The sequence below is a fragment of the Manis pentadactyla genome, chromosome 7 (assembly GCF_030020395.1).
Source record: "Manis pentadactyla isolate mManPen7 chromosome 7, mManPen7.hap1, whole genome shotgun sequence".
Taxonomy (NCBI): domain Eukaryota; kingdom Metazoa; phylum Chordata; class Mammalia; order Pholidota; family Manidae; genus Manis; species Manis pentadactyla.
The window spans coordinates 100,623,083-100,642,544 of NC_080025.1; the positions used below are offsets into that span (position 1 = coordinate 100,623,083).

At 48.6% G+C, this 19,462-nt stretch overlaps 1 protein-coding gene across 1 annotated transcript; it reads right to left on the reverse strand.

Moving 5' to 3' along the window:
- Nucleotides 1-1,462: 1,462 nt before the first annotated feature.
- HOXA13 (homeobox A13) lies at nt 1,463-5,906 on the reverse strand. The gene is made up of 2 exons (XM_036897514.2): nt 4,904-5,906; nt 1,463-4,190 (listed from the first exon to the last, which is right to left on the reverse strand). The coding sequence occupies exons 1-2, from the start codon at nt 5,826-5,828 to the stop codon at nt 3,946-3,948; spliced, it is 1,170 nt and encodes a 389-aa protein (XP_036753409.2). The 5' UTR covers nt 5,829-5,906; the 3' UTR covers nt 1,463-3,945.
- Between the last annotated feature and the right edge of the window lie 13,556 nt (nt 5,907-19,462).

Sequence of the window (19,462 nt, forward strand, 5' to 3'; positions counted from 1 at the left end):
ATCCACTTAAAATACCTTAATAAACTTAACAGTATTAAGAGCAGAGGGAAAAGGAGGTTTTTAAAAAATGCCCTGTATTTGCAATTTTTAAAAATGGCAACAAGACCTGCCATTCAATGATTCAAAAATCTGTGCCAATTTAATGGATGAAAACGGTGTCTTGTTGTTTTCATATTTACAGTTTCTTATTCAGAAAGAGCTTCCCTTTTAGGAAAAAAAAAAACTTGAATCAGCTATTCAACAAAACTATCCCAGTGTCTGGCATTATTATTTCTATAAGATGACTGGTGTCCTCTGGATGCGTTTTTTTCTAAATGTTTAGACTAATTGCTGTTTGGGCATAAGGGAGCCATCATAATACATGTTTACTCCAGGTTATCTGGAAGATCCATGTGTGTTTAAAGTCAGAGCAGAGTTAGGTAAGACCAACATTATCTACAACCATTCTAGGACAAGGGGGGAGAAAAACCTCTGAAATATTGTCTGTCACTAGTTTGAAAAACTGAAGAGAGGAAAAAAGAAAACTACTACTTTACCCAGAGCTCCCGCAGTGGCGATGGCTTGTGTAAAGGGCTACATTCCCGTCTTCAGAGCTGCTGTTGGCCTCCTTCCTAGGCTGGAGGCTCAGAATATTTCTTAAATCTAAAGGAAAATATCCCCCGTCAAAAGAAGAGTCCCCTTTGGAGCTATTCATAAACACAGTTTGATCCAGCTTTGAAGGGGATTTTCCACCACTTTAAACATTTTGGGAGAAAGCTGTGACGTTAACTTGATGGCAGCTCATTTAGAAATGGAGTGCTGTGAAACTGACGCGTGGGGAGACTGATCTGGAGCATCATTTTCATTTGATTCCACAAGTGGAGTGAAAATCCTCAGCGCAGCAATATTTGATTGCACTTCGCAAGACCATTCCATATGTATGTTTCAAGACTATGCTGGTTTTGAGACAGATTTAGGGATTCATTCTATAATACTCCATCTATAAAGACCCTCTAAGTGTTCGGGTTGGAGAGGTGTCTGTCAGTCAGGCTGGTGACCAATCAGTATTATTTTCCATTAAACAGTGAACATAGTTCTTAGGTTCACAATTACTCTGACAAAGATAAAATTAACTTCGTTTCAAAATACTGCATCATAAGGCTCCTGGTTCCATCAGCGTTTCAGTGCATATGTGCATTGCATGGATTTAACAAAAACACAATTACCCTAGGTGTATGTGAAATATATACATACATATGTATTATTTATGACTCTAAACAGCACTGGATGTGCTTTTAGGGGATCAATAAGTAATAGATATAATACTTATTATTATAGTTTTGATGGTGGTAGTTAATATTGAATGTGTATGTTTCTCCCACAAATCCAAAGGCAGCTTCACAAGCATCAGTACGAGACTGCACACCACCCAGGAGCAGCACTTGGCTCTCAGATATCCAGAATCTCTCCTTCTGCATCCATATTATGGTCATTTTGCAGATATGATATTTTTAAGCTCTCCATACTGACTTCTTAAGAGGTGAGTTTCTTTGAATGTCTGAAATGTAACTCTAGAACTCTAGAGTTAGCAAGGCATTTGAAACTTTTTATTTGCCATATAGATTCCCTATAGCTCTAATTAGGATGGTAGACCACCTTGGAGGGTGAGGGCTAGGAAAATGGTTATTTAAGAACACCTCTTAGACTGTAACAAAAATGTATCACTTTAAAGCAGATCTGCAGAAATCTGATGCAGAGCAAGCCACTGTGAAGACAAATCAAACGTGGCCATTAAAGAAAAGGAGCAAAACTTCATTATGTAAAGTACATTTTGTACCTCAACTCTAGAAATCACCTTAAATTACAAAATCTTGGGTCATCAGTAATTAATGATACTATATCTGTACAGATTCTACAAATATATATACAAGCACACACAAGCACTAATATGCAAATATATATACATATATAAAATATATTCACATATATACAGGTACATGTATAAGTTACATATATTCAAATTTCCTTCATCTGGAGCCAAAAAGAAATGAGCACTAAATCTGAAACAAGGAGTCAAAGAGGTAAGACCTTTTGATTCCCTTGAAGATGAAGAACTACAAGGAAACTTGTCAACGCGAGGTGGCGCCCTTGATCTACTAATCCAGCCAAGGCCAATTCATGAGCTGTCAAAAGTCAAGGTCACAAATTGTCTTTTTTCGTCAAGGTCAAGGTTTAAGGCCTTTCCTAGTCCTGCCATTTCAACAAATATCAAAACCTGCCCCTTCAGACACATGCAGACCCAACAGTGTATTTTAAAATACTATAGCCTAGGCATTGCTGACACTGAACAACTGGTTTTCATTTTACACAAGGACCCTGGGAATTTATACTACGTCTTCCTCTTTTTTTTTTCCTCCCTTCAGAATACCTGACACTTTAGCCTTCTTCAAGCACTTACTTAAATTTTTAAGATTTCAGTTATGAGGGATTTCTCCCTTCGCTTAAAAAATTTGTAGAAAAAAAAAGTGAATAATAGAAAAGAAAAGAATGGTCCTTAGTTTGTATAGGACAAACCTGCTCTTTTTCTTTCTGTGTGGTGCACATCTAGCATAGGAAAATAATGAGTATTTCCTTCAGATTTTATTGGCAGTGACTATTTTATTAACATAATTAATACCACTATATCACTATCTACAGGTCTAAGGTTCTCTTAATTATTGTGTTTAATAGAAATATTTGAAAAGCAGGTGCACAAATACATTTTCACAGTGTGCTGAATGTTTTTATTTACAAGACAACATTTCATAGTGAATATAAACAAAAAAATGTGCTGGTTGAAATAACTGCTTGATTAAAAATGTGCTGTGAAGATGAATCCCTAAACTTTCTAATGCAGTCTCAGAACACAATAAAACAAGGAAAACACATTCATCCCTTAATAGACCAAAATATAGAATGTAAACATCTAAATGTGTTGGGGGAATGGATTTCTGTTCTGAGTTTTCTAAAAAATAAAAAAGGAAAATTATTTACCCAGTAATATGTTTAGTAAATATTGGGAAACACTAATTTAAATAAAAAATTGTGTTCAAACCAAAGTCCACCATATTGGGGCGGGACCTCTCAGAAGATCTGAAAAAGTGAATTCTGTGAAGCATTTGATGCTTTAAATATTTTTATAAATATATCAAATCCTTTGGAAAGTAAATGATATTGGGGCAGAAAATACAGTCCAAATGCCACAGAATATGCTTGTTATATGCAATTAAAAATTATTATAGGAAGGGCATTCCCAGCCTGGGGTTCCCTTGCAGTCTCAGAGGCTCAGCTGGTTGTATTCACTCCCCAAACAAATGATCCTCGGAAGAGTTTTCTTTCCCTTTCTCCCTTCATAGCAAATAGTCCAAGATCATTATTTCAGTACCTTCTTCCCTTTCCCCCTCTAAATCTATACGTGACGTGTTTTGCAGAATATACAATGTCGGTAGGAATTTCACTAAGATTTACCTGAGCAGTCACTTAACATGCAAAGGGGATGGTGATGGCGACTCAAGGACAAGGAGATGTTTACAACAGCCTCTTGTTTTTGTAACCAACTTTCGGATTATTACCGTATGACATAATGTGCTCAAATATAACAGCCACATAAATACTTACAAGATTTCAGTAAATGTGTAACTTATCTGAAATTGCGAATTTAGGGGTTGACGATTGACTCTAGAGATTGCCATTTAACGATCTGGTGGGGTTGGCGGCAGAATTGGCAGTCTTTACCCTTTCTTAAAGTTTAAAAATGAGCTGTAGATTCCACCACAGAGAAAGAGATCCCCTTTAGGAAAGCAAAATGCCAGTGTCTCTCTCTTCCCCATTCTTCAATTATTATTAAACATTATATTCATTATCTGGACAAAGCAACGAGTTCTGAAGCATTTCTTCAAGTTGCCCTCTTGTTCAACTTTTAATCCATTAGCTAGTGGTCTTCAGTTTGTTGATGACTTTTTTCTCTTTGACCCTCCTATTCTGGAACCAGATTGTAACCTGCCGCTCGGAGAGATTCGTCGTGGCTGATATTCGCCTCCGTTTGTCCTTGGTAATGAATTTGTTTGTAGCGTATTCCCGTTCGAGTTCTTTTAATTGCACCTTGGTGTAAGGGACGCGCTTCTTTCTCCCTCGCCTGTAGGAGCTGGCGTCTGAGGGATGAGAGACCACGTCTGGAAGATAGGGGAATAAGGCAAGTTACATGGGGATCAGACTAGGCCAGGACATAGGGGACAGCTCAATCTCAGTCACCCGCCTTACAGCGTTCGACTGCCCTTTGCCACGCGTTGTACATTTGCCAGTCTTCTGCCAAAACCTGGAGGGTTAGTGAGGAGGGTGGTTAGTTCTGCACTGAAATGAAATCATCCAGGACTCCAATGACCACCCCAACCAGGCAACCCTGCCCGCACAATGTGCCGGGCACGCTTGATCGCCTGACTCAGCGGCCCACACTTGGCTCTGGGGTCAGGGGACACACTTCTATGCCTGGCTTCTCCCTGTATACCCCATACCTCAACAATCGATGCTTCTTACACTGAAGCTATTCTTGAGAGAATGCATAGGGGCAATTTGGTAAACCGTTTCCAGGTCAATTTTCCATCTTCAAGTCGATGTCAAGGGCCGGGGAGGGCGGGGCGCAGAGGGAGAAGGACGCCAGCCAGAGTCCCCACACGTTTCTTCCCAGCCATCCCTCACCCAGGGAAAGCTTGGAGCCAGCCCATCTCAAGGACAGTGCGGACAGCGCCAGCCAGCCGGGGTCGGGCTCCCAGAGCCCCTAGAGCAGGCCAAGGGGAGAGCAGAGGGGCACCAGGGTGACCCGGGAGAGAGCAAAGGAGAAGCTAGAGCAGAGTCGGAGGACTGGGGCTGAGAAGGGGGCACCATTTACCGGGCAGAGTGGACTTCCAGAGGTGGGGAGGCTGCGCCTGCTCTTTGGGGCAGTACATTTGGCCGTTCCAGCCGTTGGGCAGCGCCCAGGGCTGGTAGCTTTCCATGGGAAGACCCAGGGGCTCGTGGCGCGATTCGCCGGGGCCCCCGAGGCCGGGCACCACGGGCATATCCAGGTAGCCAGGCACCGGCTGATGGTGGTGGTAAGGCCCGGGCGCGTAGCCCTGGTGGTAGAAGGCGAACTCCTTAGCGCGGGAGCTGAACTCCTCGGCCGCGGGGCCAGCGGTATCCATGTACTTGTCCGCGAAGGCGGCGGCGGCGGCGGCGGCCGAGGCGGGCTGCGCGCACGACTTGATGGCGTTGGGGTGCGGGCCCATGCGGGCGCACGGGTAGTAGCCGCTGCCGAAATAGCCGTAGGGCAGCGCCGCGGGCCCCGACGAGCTCTGCGCCGCCGCCGAACAGGGACTGCACTGCTTGGCGGCCTCGGCGCCCGCCGGGCCCGCTGGGCCGGGGCCTCCAGAGGACGACGCAGCCGCGGCCGCCGCAGCAGCAGCAGCGGCGGCGGCGGCAGCGGCGGCGGCCGACGGAGGCGCCTCCCCGGGCGCACTGTTGTAGGCGGCCGCGGCTCCGGGCGCCAGGGGCGCCGGGTGCGCCATCAGGTTGCGGCATTGGTTGGCCGCGGCCGCAGCGGCCGCAGCGGCCGCCGCTGCCACCGAGAAGTTGCCCCCCGCGGCCGCGGCGGCCGGGTGGGGAAAGCCCCCGCCCCCGGCCCCTGCCGCCGCAGCCGCGGCCGCCGCTGCGGCGGCCGCCGCCGCCCCTTCCATGTTCTTGTTGAGCTCGTCGGCCACCAGGCCACCGCCGTTGTCGTAGAGAAACATGACGGTGGGCTCGATCCAGCGGGGGTGGAGGAGCACGGAGGCTGTCATAGCCCGAGCCGCATGGAGAAGACCCCAGTGGCGCTGTTTTAAAAAGCCCCCAAGAAGTGAAGAGCGCGCGGCGCGGGGACGGGGCCCGAGCGAGGGGGGCGGAACGCGCCCCGCGGGGTCGCGCCAGGCGGCCGCCCATTGGCCCGGCCCCCCTTCCCGCTCCGCCCACGGCGTATGCAAAGCGGGCGGCTCCAACCCCGGCTCTGTGCGGCGCACCCGGCGTCCCCGCCGCCTCCCGCGCCGTCCCCAGCTCTAGAGCCCGCGGGCGGCCGCGCACCGTTCACCCTGGGCAGAGGCGGGGGACGCGGGCGGGTGGGGGCGGAGGACCCGGGGAGTGGGTTCGCAGCTCCTCTTCCCTTCCCATACCTCAGTGGGGCCCAGAGCAACGTGAAGCGGGAAGGCGACAGGGGTTCCTTGTTGGGCTGCGACCTGAGGCGGGGTAAGGTCAGGTAAATATGAGGGAAGCTTAGGATGGGATAGTGGCGAGAACTGGGCATAGTGGCGGGGTGTTTTGGGGGGCTTCTGGAGCTGCTTTCTTTCCAGGTATCCACCCGTCTTTCTGCAGCGAGACCCCAGCATGGACACTAGTGCTTTCGGCTTCCACAGTGTCGCGATGTACCTCTCTTTCCAGGGGAACAGTGGCTGGGCGTTTGCAGATTCGCCTGCCTCATGGTCCCAGGACATTCCACTGGAAAGCTTGGATTGCATTTAGGAGTTCCCTCTACTTCCCTGTCCACATTGTTGGGCAATTTCATACACTAGCACTTGGGTCCATAGGCTCAGAACGACCCATGGAACACACACCGATACACGTATACACTCAAGCGTACCTTGAGTACACACTCACTTATGTATACAGACTGTTCCTTACTCCACCCCAGTAACAATTCTTCCTTGTCCAGAGACTCTGAGATGGAGAGAGCAATCTGTGTATACTGTTCTCCTGAGTTCCCACATCTCCACCTGGGCTGGCCTGTTCTGGAAGGAGTTTAAGAGGAAGAGCACCTGGGTGTTGGCTGGGACTTGAGCACCCCCCCCCCAATCTGGAGTCTAATGAGGTTTCATAGAGCCTGGGTAGGAGCTGACTCTCCAGGCACCTAAGCACTCCTATTTCACTCCATTTTGGGACAGGAGAAAAGAGCTCTTTGGGGCCACTTCACACCTTCCCCCCAAGTAGGATTGGAGAGAGCACTGTCTCTAGTCTGCAGAGGGTGCCTAGTCCTTCTTCATCCAAGAACTGCTGAGAAGCCTTTCCTTCATGCCTGGGAAATGCAAAGATTTCCTGTGGGCTGGAAGATCCAAGCAGCCACCACATTTTTGGAGAGGGATTCTGGGGGTCCTGTCATTTTGGGGCCACATACTTCCATTTCTGATTGTGGAGGCTGTGAGCTGATTGGATGCCCAGAAGGGCAACATGTATTCAAAGTGAAAGTGGGTGCCTTCCACGGGGCCATCGCCGTTGGGAAGCATGCTGGACTCCCTTCTACCCCAGGAGGACTAGTGAGCAGCCAAGCTTTGATCTGCACTCCAGTCCCTGATTGTGGACTCAGCCCTAAGCTCAGCACACTGAATATCCTCAGCTCCTACCCTTGGCCCTGGTCTGCTCTCTAAGGCTCCTGGTTTTCCTGCAAGGTCTGGAGCAACAAGGCTGGGCTCCAGTTTTTGTCCTTTCTGATCCCTGGGTTTGCCTGGACCAACGTAAGTGTTGCCCAATTAAACCTTCTATGACACCTGCCCTCCCCCGCCACCCAACACACACACTGTACACATATCCACTGTGCCCTTTTCCTTCTGCCTTTTTTGTAGCTCCGGGTAAATATTGATTTGCCCCCAGTTTACCTCCTCCCTGACTGGCCATTTGCAGGCTAAGGAACCAGCCTCTGTAGGGACTTTTCCGGGCCCATTCACCCCCCTTTCTTCCTTCAAGTGGCATTGTAAAATTCACAGTGACAAAGAGACAGGGTAGGGTTCGGGGCCCCAGTTCCTGAGGACTTGAGGGCTGTTTTACATACGGGTCAGACTCGGCTGGAGGCCAAGGTCAAGTTGAAAGTTGCAGTCTAGCCAGCGTGAGAACTGCCATGCAAGCCTTGAGACCCAAGCAGCTGCAAAAGGCCCACCACCCACCTCCCTTCCCTCACTCTTAACTTCTTTTTTCTTTGGAATTCCTGTTTCTGTCTCCGTTTGGTTACCCAGCATTTTTTGCTGCCTTCGTGGACTTTTTGGGGCGGTGTTTACAGACTCTTCTTCTCTGCCTCCACCCTCCTCTCTTGGCCCAGGCTTTGAGCCTCTTCTGTCTTCCAGCCAGACCCGGAAAAACGAAAACAGAGCTCTGCGAGCCCCCACCAGCCGGCGCCTGTGCCAGCTCACCTCTGGCCATGGCGTAGCTGCTGGTGCACAAAGCGGCCAAAGCCAGCTCCACATTCCTCCCTTCCTCTCCCTATTTCATCGGAGACTGAGCCCTGAAGCAGAGAAAGGGGCCCAGGTCTGCACAGTGGCCAAGTCAACAGGGTCCCTCTTCACCAAAAATGGTGAAATGAGATTTCATCTTGTCCGCTAAGGAGCTACAGCAGGTTTGTCTGGAAGGGACGGCGCTGGGGGAAGGCTTTGGGTTGCATCTCAAATTAGGTTTTGCTCCCTAAACTTAGCAGCTCTGCTAAGGAAGGGTTTCAGGCTTGAATTATTTATTGAACTTTGTGGTGGATCGTCAGCGACAAAGTTATCTAGGTATTTTCTTAGTTTCTTAGATCTCCCATCAGCAGCATTTACAAACTCTCAAGATGTGGTTACTTAGAGAGAAGCAGCCTTCTTTTTCTCTTCTTGTCTTGGATCTCAATATACACCAAAATGATTTTTCTACCAGGCCAGTCAACGGCTTCTGATATGCCTCCGCTTTTTTTTCTTCTTAAAGTCTGCAGGTCCTGTTAGATACTGAGTTGTAGCCACTAACTCGTGGGATAGTTTATAGAATTTGAATAAGCTCTGTGAATAATTTTGGGTCTCAGTTTCTAGAATTTCTATTCACTTTGAAGAAAGAATATCTTTCACCCTACTTCTTGTCCTTTGCCGAGGGACATAAGAGATTCGTGAATGGTTCCTAATACTGTTTCTTAGCCTCTTAGTCCTCCAGGCAGCCATCAAGCAGGCTTGCTGTGGAAAAAGAAAGGTTGGAAGGCAGGCACAGACTCTCCCAGTGCTGTTCCTTTTTTCCCAAAGGGAGGATCAAGACTCACTTGCCTTCCTAGCTAGTTGGGTCAGACCCTCTGAACTGTCTCTCCGCTTTTGTCTACCAAATTCAGGAATTCCTATGGGATCGCAGACAGGCGCCATCAGCTTGAATCCTGGTGATGATAATTTTATCCTCAGACCCTTTGTGGACTAGGCTGGGGAAGCCAGGATGCCCACTGGGATCTGCAGGCTGCCGTGGCTGTGGCCCCTTGAGCAAGAGGGCAGCAGGGATGGAGGTGGGCTCTGTCTGGTGCTCTCTGATTTCTCCTGGAGGATCCCAAAGCGGGTAGCTTGGGCAAGATTGGAGGATGGCAGCCCAGTGGCTTGGCCTTTGTTCCATGAGCTGCCAGAACCTATCTCTTCAGATCCTTGGCAATCATGACTTCTTTCCTCCTAGGGCACACCAGAGTGCCCTGCAGGGCTTTGGCTACCCCAGAAGCCTCCCGCTGAAGAAAGAGACCTTGGCTGGGTGTTTTTGGGTATGGGACTTGCTGCCAGCCTGGACCTCAGGGCTCTGGGCTTCCAGAGTTGGAAGAAAAAAGGACAAAGGGAAACCAGGTTTTAATCGAGTTTGATTTTCACTAGCAAATGAAATTTACCTGCTCTCACTTTAACTCGGAGGAGGCTGTCAGCACTGCTCCCTGGCATTATTTCTTGCATCCATCCAGCATTAGGATAAACATTCCTGGGTTGGTTTTAAAGACACTTTGTATTTCAGGATATTCATGTGTTTCTAATGTATCCAAGCAGCTTTACGAGCTGCATTTGCAGAACATCTTAACCCTCTCTATCCCACTGCAAGAGGGGTTGGTCACAGAGATAATGGCAAAGGAAGAAAGATCTGGCGGGGGTGGGGAGGGGATGGCTGAGGAGCTGAGGCTAGCTAAGAGAGAAAGAGAAAGAGAGAGAGAGAGGGAGGGAGGGAGGGAGGAAGAAAGAAAGAAAGGGAAAAACACCCGAACAAAAAAGCACATCTGAATATACAGTCCACCAGACCATTTGGGAAAGAGACAAGTAGGGAACCACTTTGTTCATGGTAGGCTTTGCAAATTTCTCCACCCCTATCTACACCAGGGTGGAGGTTATACTCTTTTCTTTTTTCTTTTTTCTTGTTTTTTTTTTTTTAAGGTGAAAGGGTAGATAATAAAGAAACTTGGGGCAAAGCTGTTCAGTAGGCAGGGAAATGGCACATCCTGAGTCCCTTGCTCAAGCTTTCATTCTAGATTTTTGTGCATTTGAAGCATTAATGAGGCAGCAAAAAGCCCAAGGCTGTAAGGACAACAATTTGGGGCCATGGGAACTCATGTGGCATTATGGTGTCCAAATGCTCACACAATGAAAATGGGAGAAAGTGCAAAATCCAAAAAGAACCATGGAGATCTCACCTTGCCTTTAAGATCCCCTCATCCCATGAGTTTGAAGAGAGCAAGTTTTGGAGAACCAGCTTTCCTGTTGCCTGGTGGGTTCCTTCCAGTACCAGGCTTTCAAGGCCACCAGTGCACAGAGCTTCAGAAAGGACCAGGGAAGCCCAGAGAGGACCCTGTTTCCCTGACGTTTCTTCCAGAGAAGACTCTCAGTAGGGAGAGGGGTCTCCCTGCTCCATTAAGAACAAGCAGCCCCGGAGCGCAGGCTCCCTTGAGGAGCAAGCCCGCTGCAGTCCCAGCCAGCAGTGCCCAGACTCCCCAGGGTTGACAGAACCTTGGAGTGAGAGGCGCATTCCCGCCTCTGAGACCCGCTGCTCTCGGGTTTGGGGAGGCCTGGGTGACTCCGCTAGTGGTGGTAGGGTTGGTGATGGGACTCCTGCCTACCCTGACGGTTGGTTCTGCTGCTGCTCTGCTCTTGACTGAACCTGGAAACTCAGTGTTCGCTTAGAGGGTGGCAGCATGTGTTAGAAGCAGAAGGAACTTGGAGAAGTGCTCAGCTGGAAGGAGGAAACGCCTTCTCACAGTCTTCAGCTAGCCGGCAGGGGTATCGGCTGGCTGGACTGTGGCACCACACCACCCAGGGAGTGAGGTCCCTGTTATTCAGCCAGGAATGAGGAGAGAGCAGACGGCTCAAGGAATTTCGGGCAGCTGCGGTGTGGAAAGGGCAAGAAGGTCTGTGTCCCCAACACTGTCTGTCCCTGCCACTGCCAGCATGGAGTCCCACCCGCTGGCCTCCACCCCCATCCTAGCTTGATGCTAACTCCCGCAACAAAACAGGAAATCAGCACTGGGCTGTGGATTCATTATGTCAACAAATACACTGAAGACATTCTAGCGTTTGAAGGAAACGGGGGCTTTGGACCTAAGCCTGACTCCCAGCAGTCCTAACTTTCTTGTGGAGAAACCGGTACAGGCGGCCAGGCGGCCAGGAGGTCTGGGCCCACGTGAGTTCATCTCTTCTCAGATCCCTAAACACTCCCACGTCCCTGACCCCGGTTTCGAATTCTTAAGGCATTGAGCAACAGAGGGAAGGAAACTCACCAGCGCAGCCATGAGGAAGGGGAACTCAGAGCAGAGAACACAGAGATGTGATCGGACTTCTAGGCACAATCTGTGCTGTAACCATAAGGATGTGTGTGCCTTGATACGCACAATACAGACTCACATCAAATGCATGCACACACAGTGAACGCGGACATCCAGTGTCATGTGGGTGAAGTACAGGCACCACACCAAGTCCTGAGGAAAAATATTTCACCCTGTCGGACAAGCCTGGTGACATATTTTGAGGTGGCTGCCATCTCCCTACCTCTTATGATTTTTCTGACCATTTCCTCCCCTGTGGTTTTGTAAATACACCTGTTACAGTGGAAGGCTTTTTGAAACCCCAACTGGCATTTACCTGATTCTGATGTCCTCCCCAGAAACTCTGGCTGGCTCTGGGGACCGGCGCTGAGCTGATCCAGAGCACCCGATGCTGCTCCTGGTGCAGCCGCTGCTCCTTTGTCCCGCTGCTCCGGCCCCACTCGGCCCAACACTCAGGAAAACGAAGCAGCTCAATAAAAACTTTTGATATTAGTTTTTATGGGTATTTACTCTCTGGTCAGGGGAGCTGAGTACGGAAGCTCCATTAATCAGTCCCCAACCTCAGGCTTGGATGCTTAGTTTATGGGTTGAGAAAGGGAGCTTGCTGGAAAGAAAGCCTGGGCATGGTCGGCTGATGCTGCAGAAATGAAAAGGGTGCAGGGTCGTTTTCCGTTGCTGGAAAATGAAGATTAAATGAGTAGCTCCAGGTGTTACGCAGCAGACTATATTTTTTATTTGAGTCCTGACAGGAATAATTTTGTCACTTTTACCTAATACAATGTTAAAAAAAATCTTTTTATTAAGGAGTTTCCCAAACACAAACAAAAGAAGAATGAACCCCTATATCCCCATCTCCTAGTTTCAACTACTATTATCGTTTGGTCTTTCATGTTTCATCATCCACTTGCACTTTTTTCTTGGAGTATTTTAAAGTAAATTCCAGGTATTGCATCATTTCGTTCTCAACATAGGATTTTGAGGATAAATTTCAAGGTTGAGCAAAATTGCTCAGTAGAAAGAAATCCTTCCTATGTCTGAGGTAAGGGGTCAGTGGGTATGAACCTGAATTGTTACGACTCTAATCCAGAAAGAACTTGAGGGTCCAAATATGGACAAAAAGGGGTTTCGTGTGGAGGTGCATCTTGTCTAAAATTTTATAGGTCTCTTTATAAAAAATATGTAGTGTATGAAGGATACTTATGTTATCCTTTTCCATGAGTGTGTCCTCCTGTATTTGAAGGTTTCTACTACTGTATCAGGATTTGGAGGAGAGATGAAAAACATGACTCAGTCCTTTCTATGTCTTAAGTGGACAATACATTCCCTTCTTATTGGATAAATGACCATTTCCCATTTCAACACACCTCCTCCCCTGGTAGAAACCAAAAAAGAGATTTTGAATGATAAGCTAGAAAGGGAATGTTTATACTGGATTGGTAGCTCATCACAGCAACAACAGTTTTCAAGAAAAAAATACAATTCCAAGTGTATTATAAAAACTCAGCAGTAGATTTTTAAAAAATAATTAATAAAGGTGTTGTGGCTTATTTTGTTTTGTTTTAATTCTGTGGTCTAAGTGACAGTGAGCATGATCATCCCCAGAAAACTCTGAAGGGTGATATAACTAAAAGCCTTGCCAACTTTAGAAATCAAAAAGGCAAAACCAGAAAATAGCAAAACCCTTAACGTTGACAAGTCCTACATAGCTGGCTACTTAATACATTTTAACCCCACTTGTCTGAATGGATATTGGCCATCCTTTCTGTGGCAGAATGTTGGGTTATTTCACACTTAGATTGTTTATGGTTCCTTAATTACCTTATTTTGAGTTCTTAAATATCTGGGACATTTTTGCTCTGGGATGCTTTTATGCCAAGACTATACATTACTATAACAGATCATTGCATTAGAAAAGAGCTATTTAGCTAAACTCATAAGAGGTGCATGGTTTAAACAAGAGGAGAAATTATATGCACAAATTTTATGTAACTCTAACAACTCTAGCCAGCAGAAGCCCTTGGGGAGGCGGGCCATAAGTCCCTCCCCTGCAGCTGGTGGGACATCAACGAGTTCAATCTCTACTGGGACTTTGGGCACAGCAACTAATTCCAGGATCCCTGGTCTTCTGGATGTAGGATGGAGTTCAAGGGGGACAGGGTTTGGGTGAGGGTCAGGGTCGGGATTGCAGAAGTGAGAAGATTCAGAGGAAGAGGGAGAGGAAAAGGGAGGTGCCCCAGAAAAGCTGGGAGGCAAAGAGGAAAAGAGAGATGGGAGGCGAAAAATAAGCAAGGAAACAATAATTCCCAACAAAAAGTCAAGCCACAGTAGCCCAAGGAAGACCTGTGTATGTAAAGCTGAAGAAATTTGTTCTTTGCGGAAGCCTTTCCTCTGAAGAAGCCTGGCTGGGGTTGCCTGCTTGTGAGAAGGGGACACTTAGGCTGCAAGCCTCTTTGCAATTTCTTTAACTGCACAAAAATAATCTGGGCTTTGGGAAACTGATTAGGGCCCAGAGTTAAATGTGGGGGTGAACTTCTGCCCACAGAGAGCCCAGGCAGTGAATTCTGGCTGGTATCAGCTGGCCTAGCACAGGTTGTGAGCCAGACTTGGGATCAATCCCTCAAGTCTGCTAGCAATTACATGCTCTCAGCCACTTTTAAAAAGGCCATATTTCTTTACATTTCTAGGACCTAATGTGGGGTTATGTCAGGTCATGGGACCCTTGGCTGGTGCAAAGTAATTTGATGTCACCGAGAGCAAGCAGACTCATTTGTTACCCTGAGGAATAGACATCCCCATGGGCCTGAGCTGAAAGCAGAGCCGAGTGGGACTGCCTAGGCTACAGAACCCAGTGCTGATTTAACCACATTGGCTGGGAGAGGGCTTTCAGGGTCATGTGTGTCAGCTCAGGAGAGTGAGGGGTCAGCTCTGCTCCAAAAACACTTATCAGCGTGACACATATCAGAGGTCAATGGATGGGGTACAGATTACTCCAAACTCTTGGATCCCAGGTTCATTTGCTATACGATCCAAAACTCAGTTTTTCATTCTCCAAAGTTAAAGCTGGTTAATCCAGCTGCAGTCCTTCCTCCCACCCCCACCTACTGCTGCTCCAATGTTCTGTACCTGATTCAATAAAACCTAAGGGAGTCTCCCTGTCTAAGGGATAAGATTCATCCAGCTGAAAGGTGATGAAGAGGAGAGGACAGAAGGAGCCAAAACAGGTTATACCCCTTTGGGAAAGCACCTCAGTGTGCAACAGGGCTGGCTAATGTCCTGGTGAAAGGCTTCGAGGCATTTACCTAGAATGGTTTCATCCACTGTTTCCAGTTACTTTCAGGTTTTTTTTTTTTTTGGCAGGGTTATGGGGTGGAGTAGGATGGGTAGGAGGATATCACAAAGCCAAAGAACTGGGTTGCCTGAGCCCTTCTTTGAAAATCAAGGAGGGTCCTAGCCCTGGAGTATGGGTAGGTGTGGAGAAGGCAACTTGATGCGCAAAAGGAGGAAAGTGAGCCACTTCTGACAGCCTTAGAAGGATGAGAAGGTAGTTGTCTTCTACAGAGGGCAACTCAGCAGTCATCATAGTCCCCTGTAGCCCCAACCCAGACAGCCTGGAAAGTCTATCAGGGGAGCCACAGACCCCCTGCTTGGGGGTCCAGCTGTGGCTCCATGAAGTCTTGGGATTCACACACTGAAATGTGGTGCATATATATGCCTTGGTCTTCTGTATCATCAGAAAGCATTCTGGTGCTGCTCTTCCTCCCTGACAATTCTAAGATGATATGATGTCACAACAAGTGGGAGAGTGCTCTTCCTCTCAGCCAAGGTGGTCAACCAGGAGGACCTGAGAAGGGAGACCCCACTTTAAACAGTGGAAGCAGGTCCATAGAGAAGGTATAATTGGTATCTCTGAGGCAGCTGGGGAGGCCAGCACAGTCTGCCTATCTGCCCTCCTGCCTTCAGGTTAAGAAGAGGCACTTATGGAGCAGGGAGAAGTAAGGAAAAAAACAGCATTCCATACATGAGGCTCATTCCTGAAGGCCCAAGAAAGATGCCCAATCCTCCATAGAACTGAGACATTCTGGGTAAGAGGAAGAAGACAGGGCAAGATGCAGTAGCCCCAGGACAAGAGAAGGGGCAAAAATAATGACTGCACCCCTGGGAAGCTGGGCCCCACAGCTCTGCAATATACCTGGCCCACACTAGTCCATAGGTAATGGGGGGGGTCAAAAGTAGCCACTGGATGGGATGGCCTTCAGGACTTCTGGCCTCACCTGGATTCTGCTGCTATCTGTTGGTCCCCAGAGTCACTCAGGACATTCTAAGAGCGTCCACATATGGTCACACCAGGACTCTGTTCAGCCCCAGGATGAGTTGGACAGAATCCAGGAATCTTGGGCCCAGCAGTGCCCTCGGCTGACCAGAACCCCAACGTGGAGAGAGGGAAGCCAAAGAAAACTGGACCTTTCCTTTCCGAGTGGAAATAGCGCCTCCGCCCTCAGTAGGATAGGTGCCCAGACCTGGCCCTGGGATCTTCCAGGCAGTCGTGTGCTTCAAAGGGGTGACCAGGGAAAGAGTGTCTTCTTTTTTTTCCCCTTTTCCCCACCACCCAATCAGCCGCAGTTACGGTTTACATTCGAGCTAGGCAAAGGCAGAGGATGCTCACTGGGCGCCGCTGCAGTTGCGACCTCTTCCCACTAGATGTCTTCCGAGTTAATGGGAACCTAATGGCTATCTGCTCCCGTGCCCGAGACTTGGTTTACCCCCTCCACTTTCTGAAGTCTGGCGTTCCGTTGGGAAAGCAAACCGTTTTCTTTGTTACGGCCCCCTTCCTGCCCCGCACTCCAAACTCTGGCTCTGGAAATCAACCAGAATCAACCGCTGGCTCCCTGCGGGCCGTCGTCGGGATCTGCTCACGCCATTGGAATCTTTTTATGACCGTCGATGTGTTTAAATAACATGGCAAGGCTGAGTACACACCTCGAATTAAACTTTAATCGGCTGCAGTCAAGGTCACCCAGGTGGTAAACGCGTTTCCTCCATCTCCTGGCGGACACCGCAGAGTCCAAGGTCTGGGCTGAGGCCCCCACTCTGTGCTCCTGCCTCTCCCCAGGCCCGAGTGGGGGCCAGGACGAGGGCCATCCTATCAAGCTCCAAAGAAGATTGAGGAAATAGGATCGGAGGCAGACACCCAGGGTGGGCTAATGACCTGAACACAGTTTTTATAGCTAGTAGGCCGAATAGTTAAAAATTCTAAGCGGCACTTCCAATTTCCCCTGACTCCAGAGAATGGTTGTAGGTCCAAAGTCACGGTCAGTACTGTGATTATTCCCCCAGCATGGTTCTGGTCACCCAAGGAGCAGTGAAGAATTGCTGGTAATGATGTTGTAACCAAATTAGCAGATTATTTTGAAGATTACCAAGCCAGGGAGGTTAAGATCTAGAACCCAGGCTATAGCAACCCTTCCCCTGTGACAGGCCACACAAGGTTAGTTTGAATTTCAGCTGTACTGAGTGACCAGGGCTGAACACAACTTTCTGAACCAATACACTAATCATGGAGAATTGTCTTGGGTAGTTATTATCTAGGGGGAAAAAAATCCAGGGCCACAGAAGCATGTACAGTGAGGGTTACCAGTGCTTTTAAAAATGGGTTTGTACATAAGGACTGGAAGAATAGACATGCTATCAGTAAGAGTGGCTTCCTCTGGGGAGAACTGGGGGACATAGGGTTGGTTGGAGAATTCATTTTTTGCTGTAAATTCTTTTGTATTGTTTGTAACATGCACCAATTTCACCTGTTAGCTATTGGGGGTAGCACTCTAGAGATAATAGGGTGCCCCCTTTATCTCATGGCCAAACATCTCTCTGAAGAATCCCTCCATACATCAAACCAGATTTAGATTCAGGGGAGACATTGAAATAAGGCACCCAAAGCTTAGACCTCAACTTTGTAGACATCTACTCAGATTCCCCCCTTGGGAAGAGTTTTCAGGCCTTTCTCTGCTGGACTCATCCTAACCTGGGAATGAACATTCCAGCCCCAAATACAAAGCTCCAGCCTAAGAACTCCACTGTCTCTAAACAAACTAAAGCGTGATCTTTAATTCTTCCCCACCCCTGAGTACCAGAGGGTTTGTGGCCCTACATGCTCCTTCAGATAAGAGATTAATTCCCACAGCCCTGAGCCATAGTGTGAATAGTAAATTTCGTTTATGTGTATATTTAGTTTGTCAATTCTTGTCCCCAATTGTCAAGAAGCTCCACATACTTGACTGGGTGTTGATTTCTTGAGTTAAAGAGAATAGTATCATCACTGACTGAAGTTAGTTTTAGAGTGCTTCTTTAAGGAGTTTTTGAGAGCTGGTAATGCTCTGTATCTTTATCTGGGTAGTAGTTACATAAATGTATACACACATAAAAAATTCAGAGAGCTGGGTGCTTAGGATTTTTATGTTTTGCTATATATAAGTTATATGGCAATAAAAACATTTTTTAAAGTGCTTCCTCATAACAACCTGTGAAGTAGGTCCCAAGGTTATTATAATCATCTCCATTTTACAGACAAGGCAAGTAAAACTCAAGGGACGCCAGAGCATCCCTGGCTTCTGTAGAAGAAAATAACCACTCCCAGCTTCCTCCCCGCCCCACCTCCACCCCCTCTCTGCTTCAATAGACAGCTCTTTCTTTTCCCACAGATTTCACAGGTATCAGGAGCCAGCTCAGCCTACAGGTGCTCTTACCGGGGTTGTGAGGCGGGAACAGGATGGTCTGCACCTTTTTCGAATTCTTTAGCCTTCCAGTAGGGAGAGATATGGAGAGGACAGGGTGCTCTGTGAGGCCTAGATGGGCCCATTTGTGTCCCTCTAATGGTGAAGGTGGCCTTCGGGGCTCCTAACATTTTCTTCTTATTTTAGCGACCCCTGCCTGGGTGCACCCCGCAGTAGAGCCCGAGACCCATAAAACCCCTCCAAGGTGGCTGCAGTTCCCCAGGTCCCTGCCTCCACACCCCATTTCTCAAAGGCATAGGCAGGGGTAGAGTGGGGTTGTATTGAAATAACGGTGGCTGCAGTTAGATGGCCGAGGACATAGAAAGCCGTTATTTATTCCAGGCACAGTCGCAAAAGGCTTCCAAAAATATCGAGCGGAGATATTTTATTGTCTTGCCTGTCTGCAGCCTGTAATTATGCGTTCAAGATGTTTAATGTGTGCAAATGCATTAGCCGCTTTCGCTGGTGAAAACCTTAGCTGGGAGCGGGGGAGAGGCAAGTCTGGAGATAATTATGTCGTACCTACAGTCTCAAACATTATTCATTCTGCTCTTACTGTAAATGGCCCCGGCCACCTTTACGAGTAGCCAAGAAAACTTTTGAGAGTGACTCGTAACATTTACGCGGACAAACTGGTTTCTTTCTTTTCTCCCGTATGGTTCGAAGTGTCTATTAGGTGGCTTCTGCGCCAGGTTCAGGAGCGCGCCGGGGAGAAGGCAGAGCAGCGGAGCGGGCGGCCCGCGCGGATCCGCGGAGACCGCGGCCCTCGAGGGCCGTCGGGCGCCCCGCCCGGCCCCAGGAGGCGGCTGGGGCTGCGCGCCGGGAGCCCTAGCGGCGGTGGGCGGCTCCCTCCGTGTCCCGCTCTTCACCCTTGCCGCCTCCGCATCAGGCCCGCAGATTCCACTGCGCGGCTGCTCCGGATTGAAATGCGGGAAGTGTGGCCTCTATGCCGAGGCCCTGAGCCCGTGCGCGTTCTCGAAAGGCGCGGGCCGAGCCCTTGCTGGGGAGGGGCGCGGGGTGGGCTCTCACGGGGCTGACCCGGGGTGAACTTACTATTTTGGGTTCCGGGTGCTGCGGGGCCAAGGGAACCGCTGGAATGGGGTGCTTCCACCTCCATCCCCGGGCAGGCACG

Bases quoted from the DNA above. Each gene is read 5' to 3' on its own strand.
- HOXA13 (XM_036897514.2), bottom strand. From the start codon at position 5,828: ATGACAGCCTCCGTGCTCCTCCACCCCCGCTGGATCGAGCCCACCGTC. The intron at 4,191-4,903 runs GTAAATGGTGCC...CCTATCTTCCAG, and splicing joins CTGGAAGTCCACTCTGCCCG to ACGTGGTCTCTCATCCCTCA.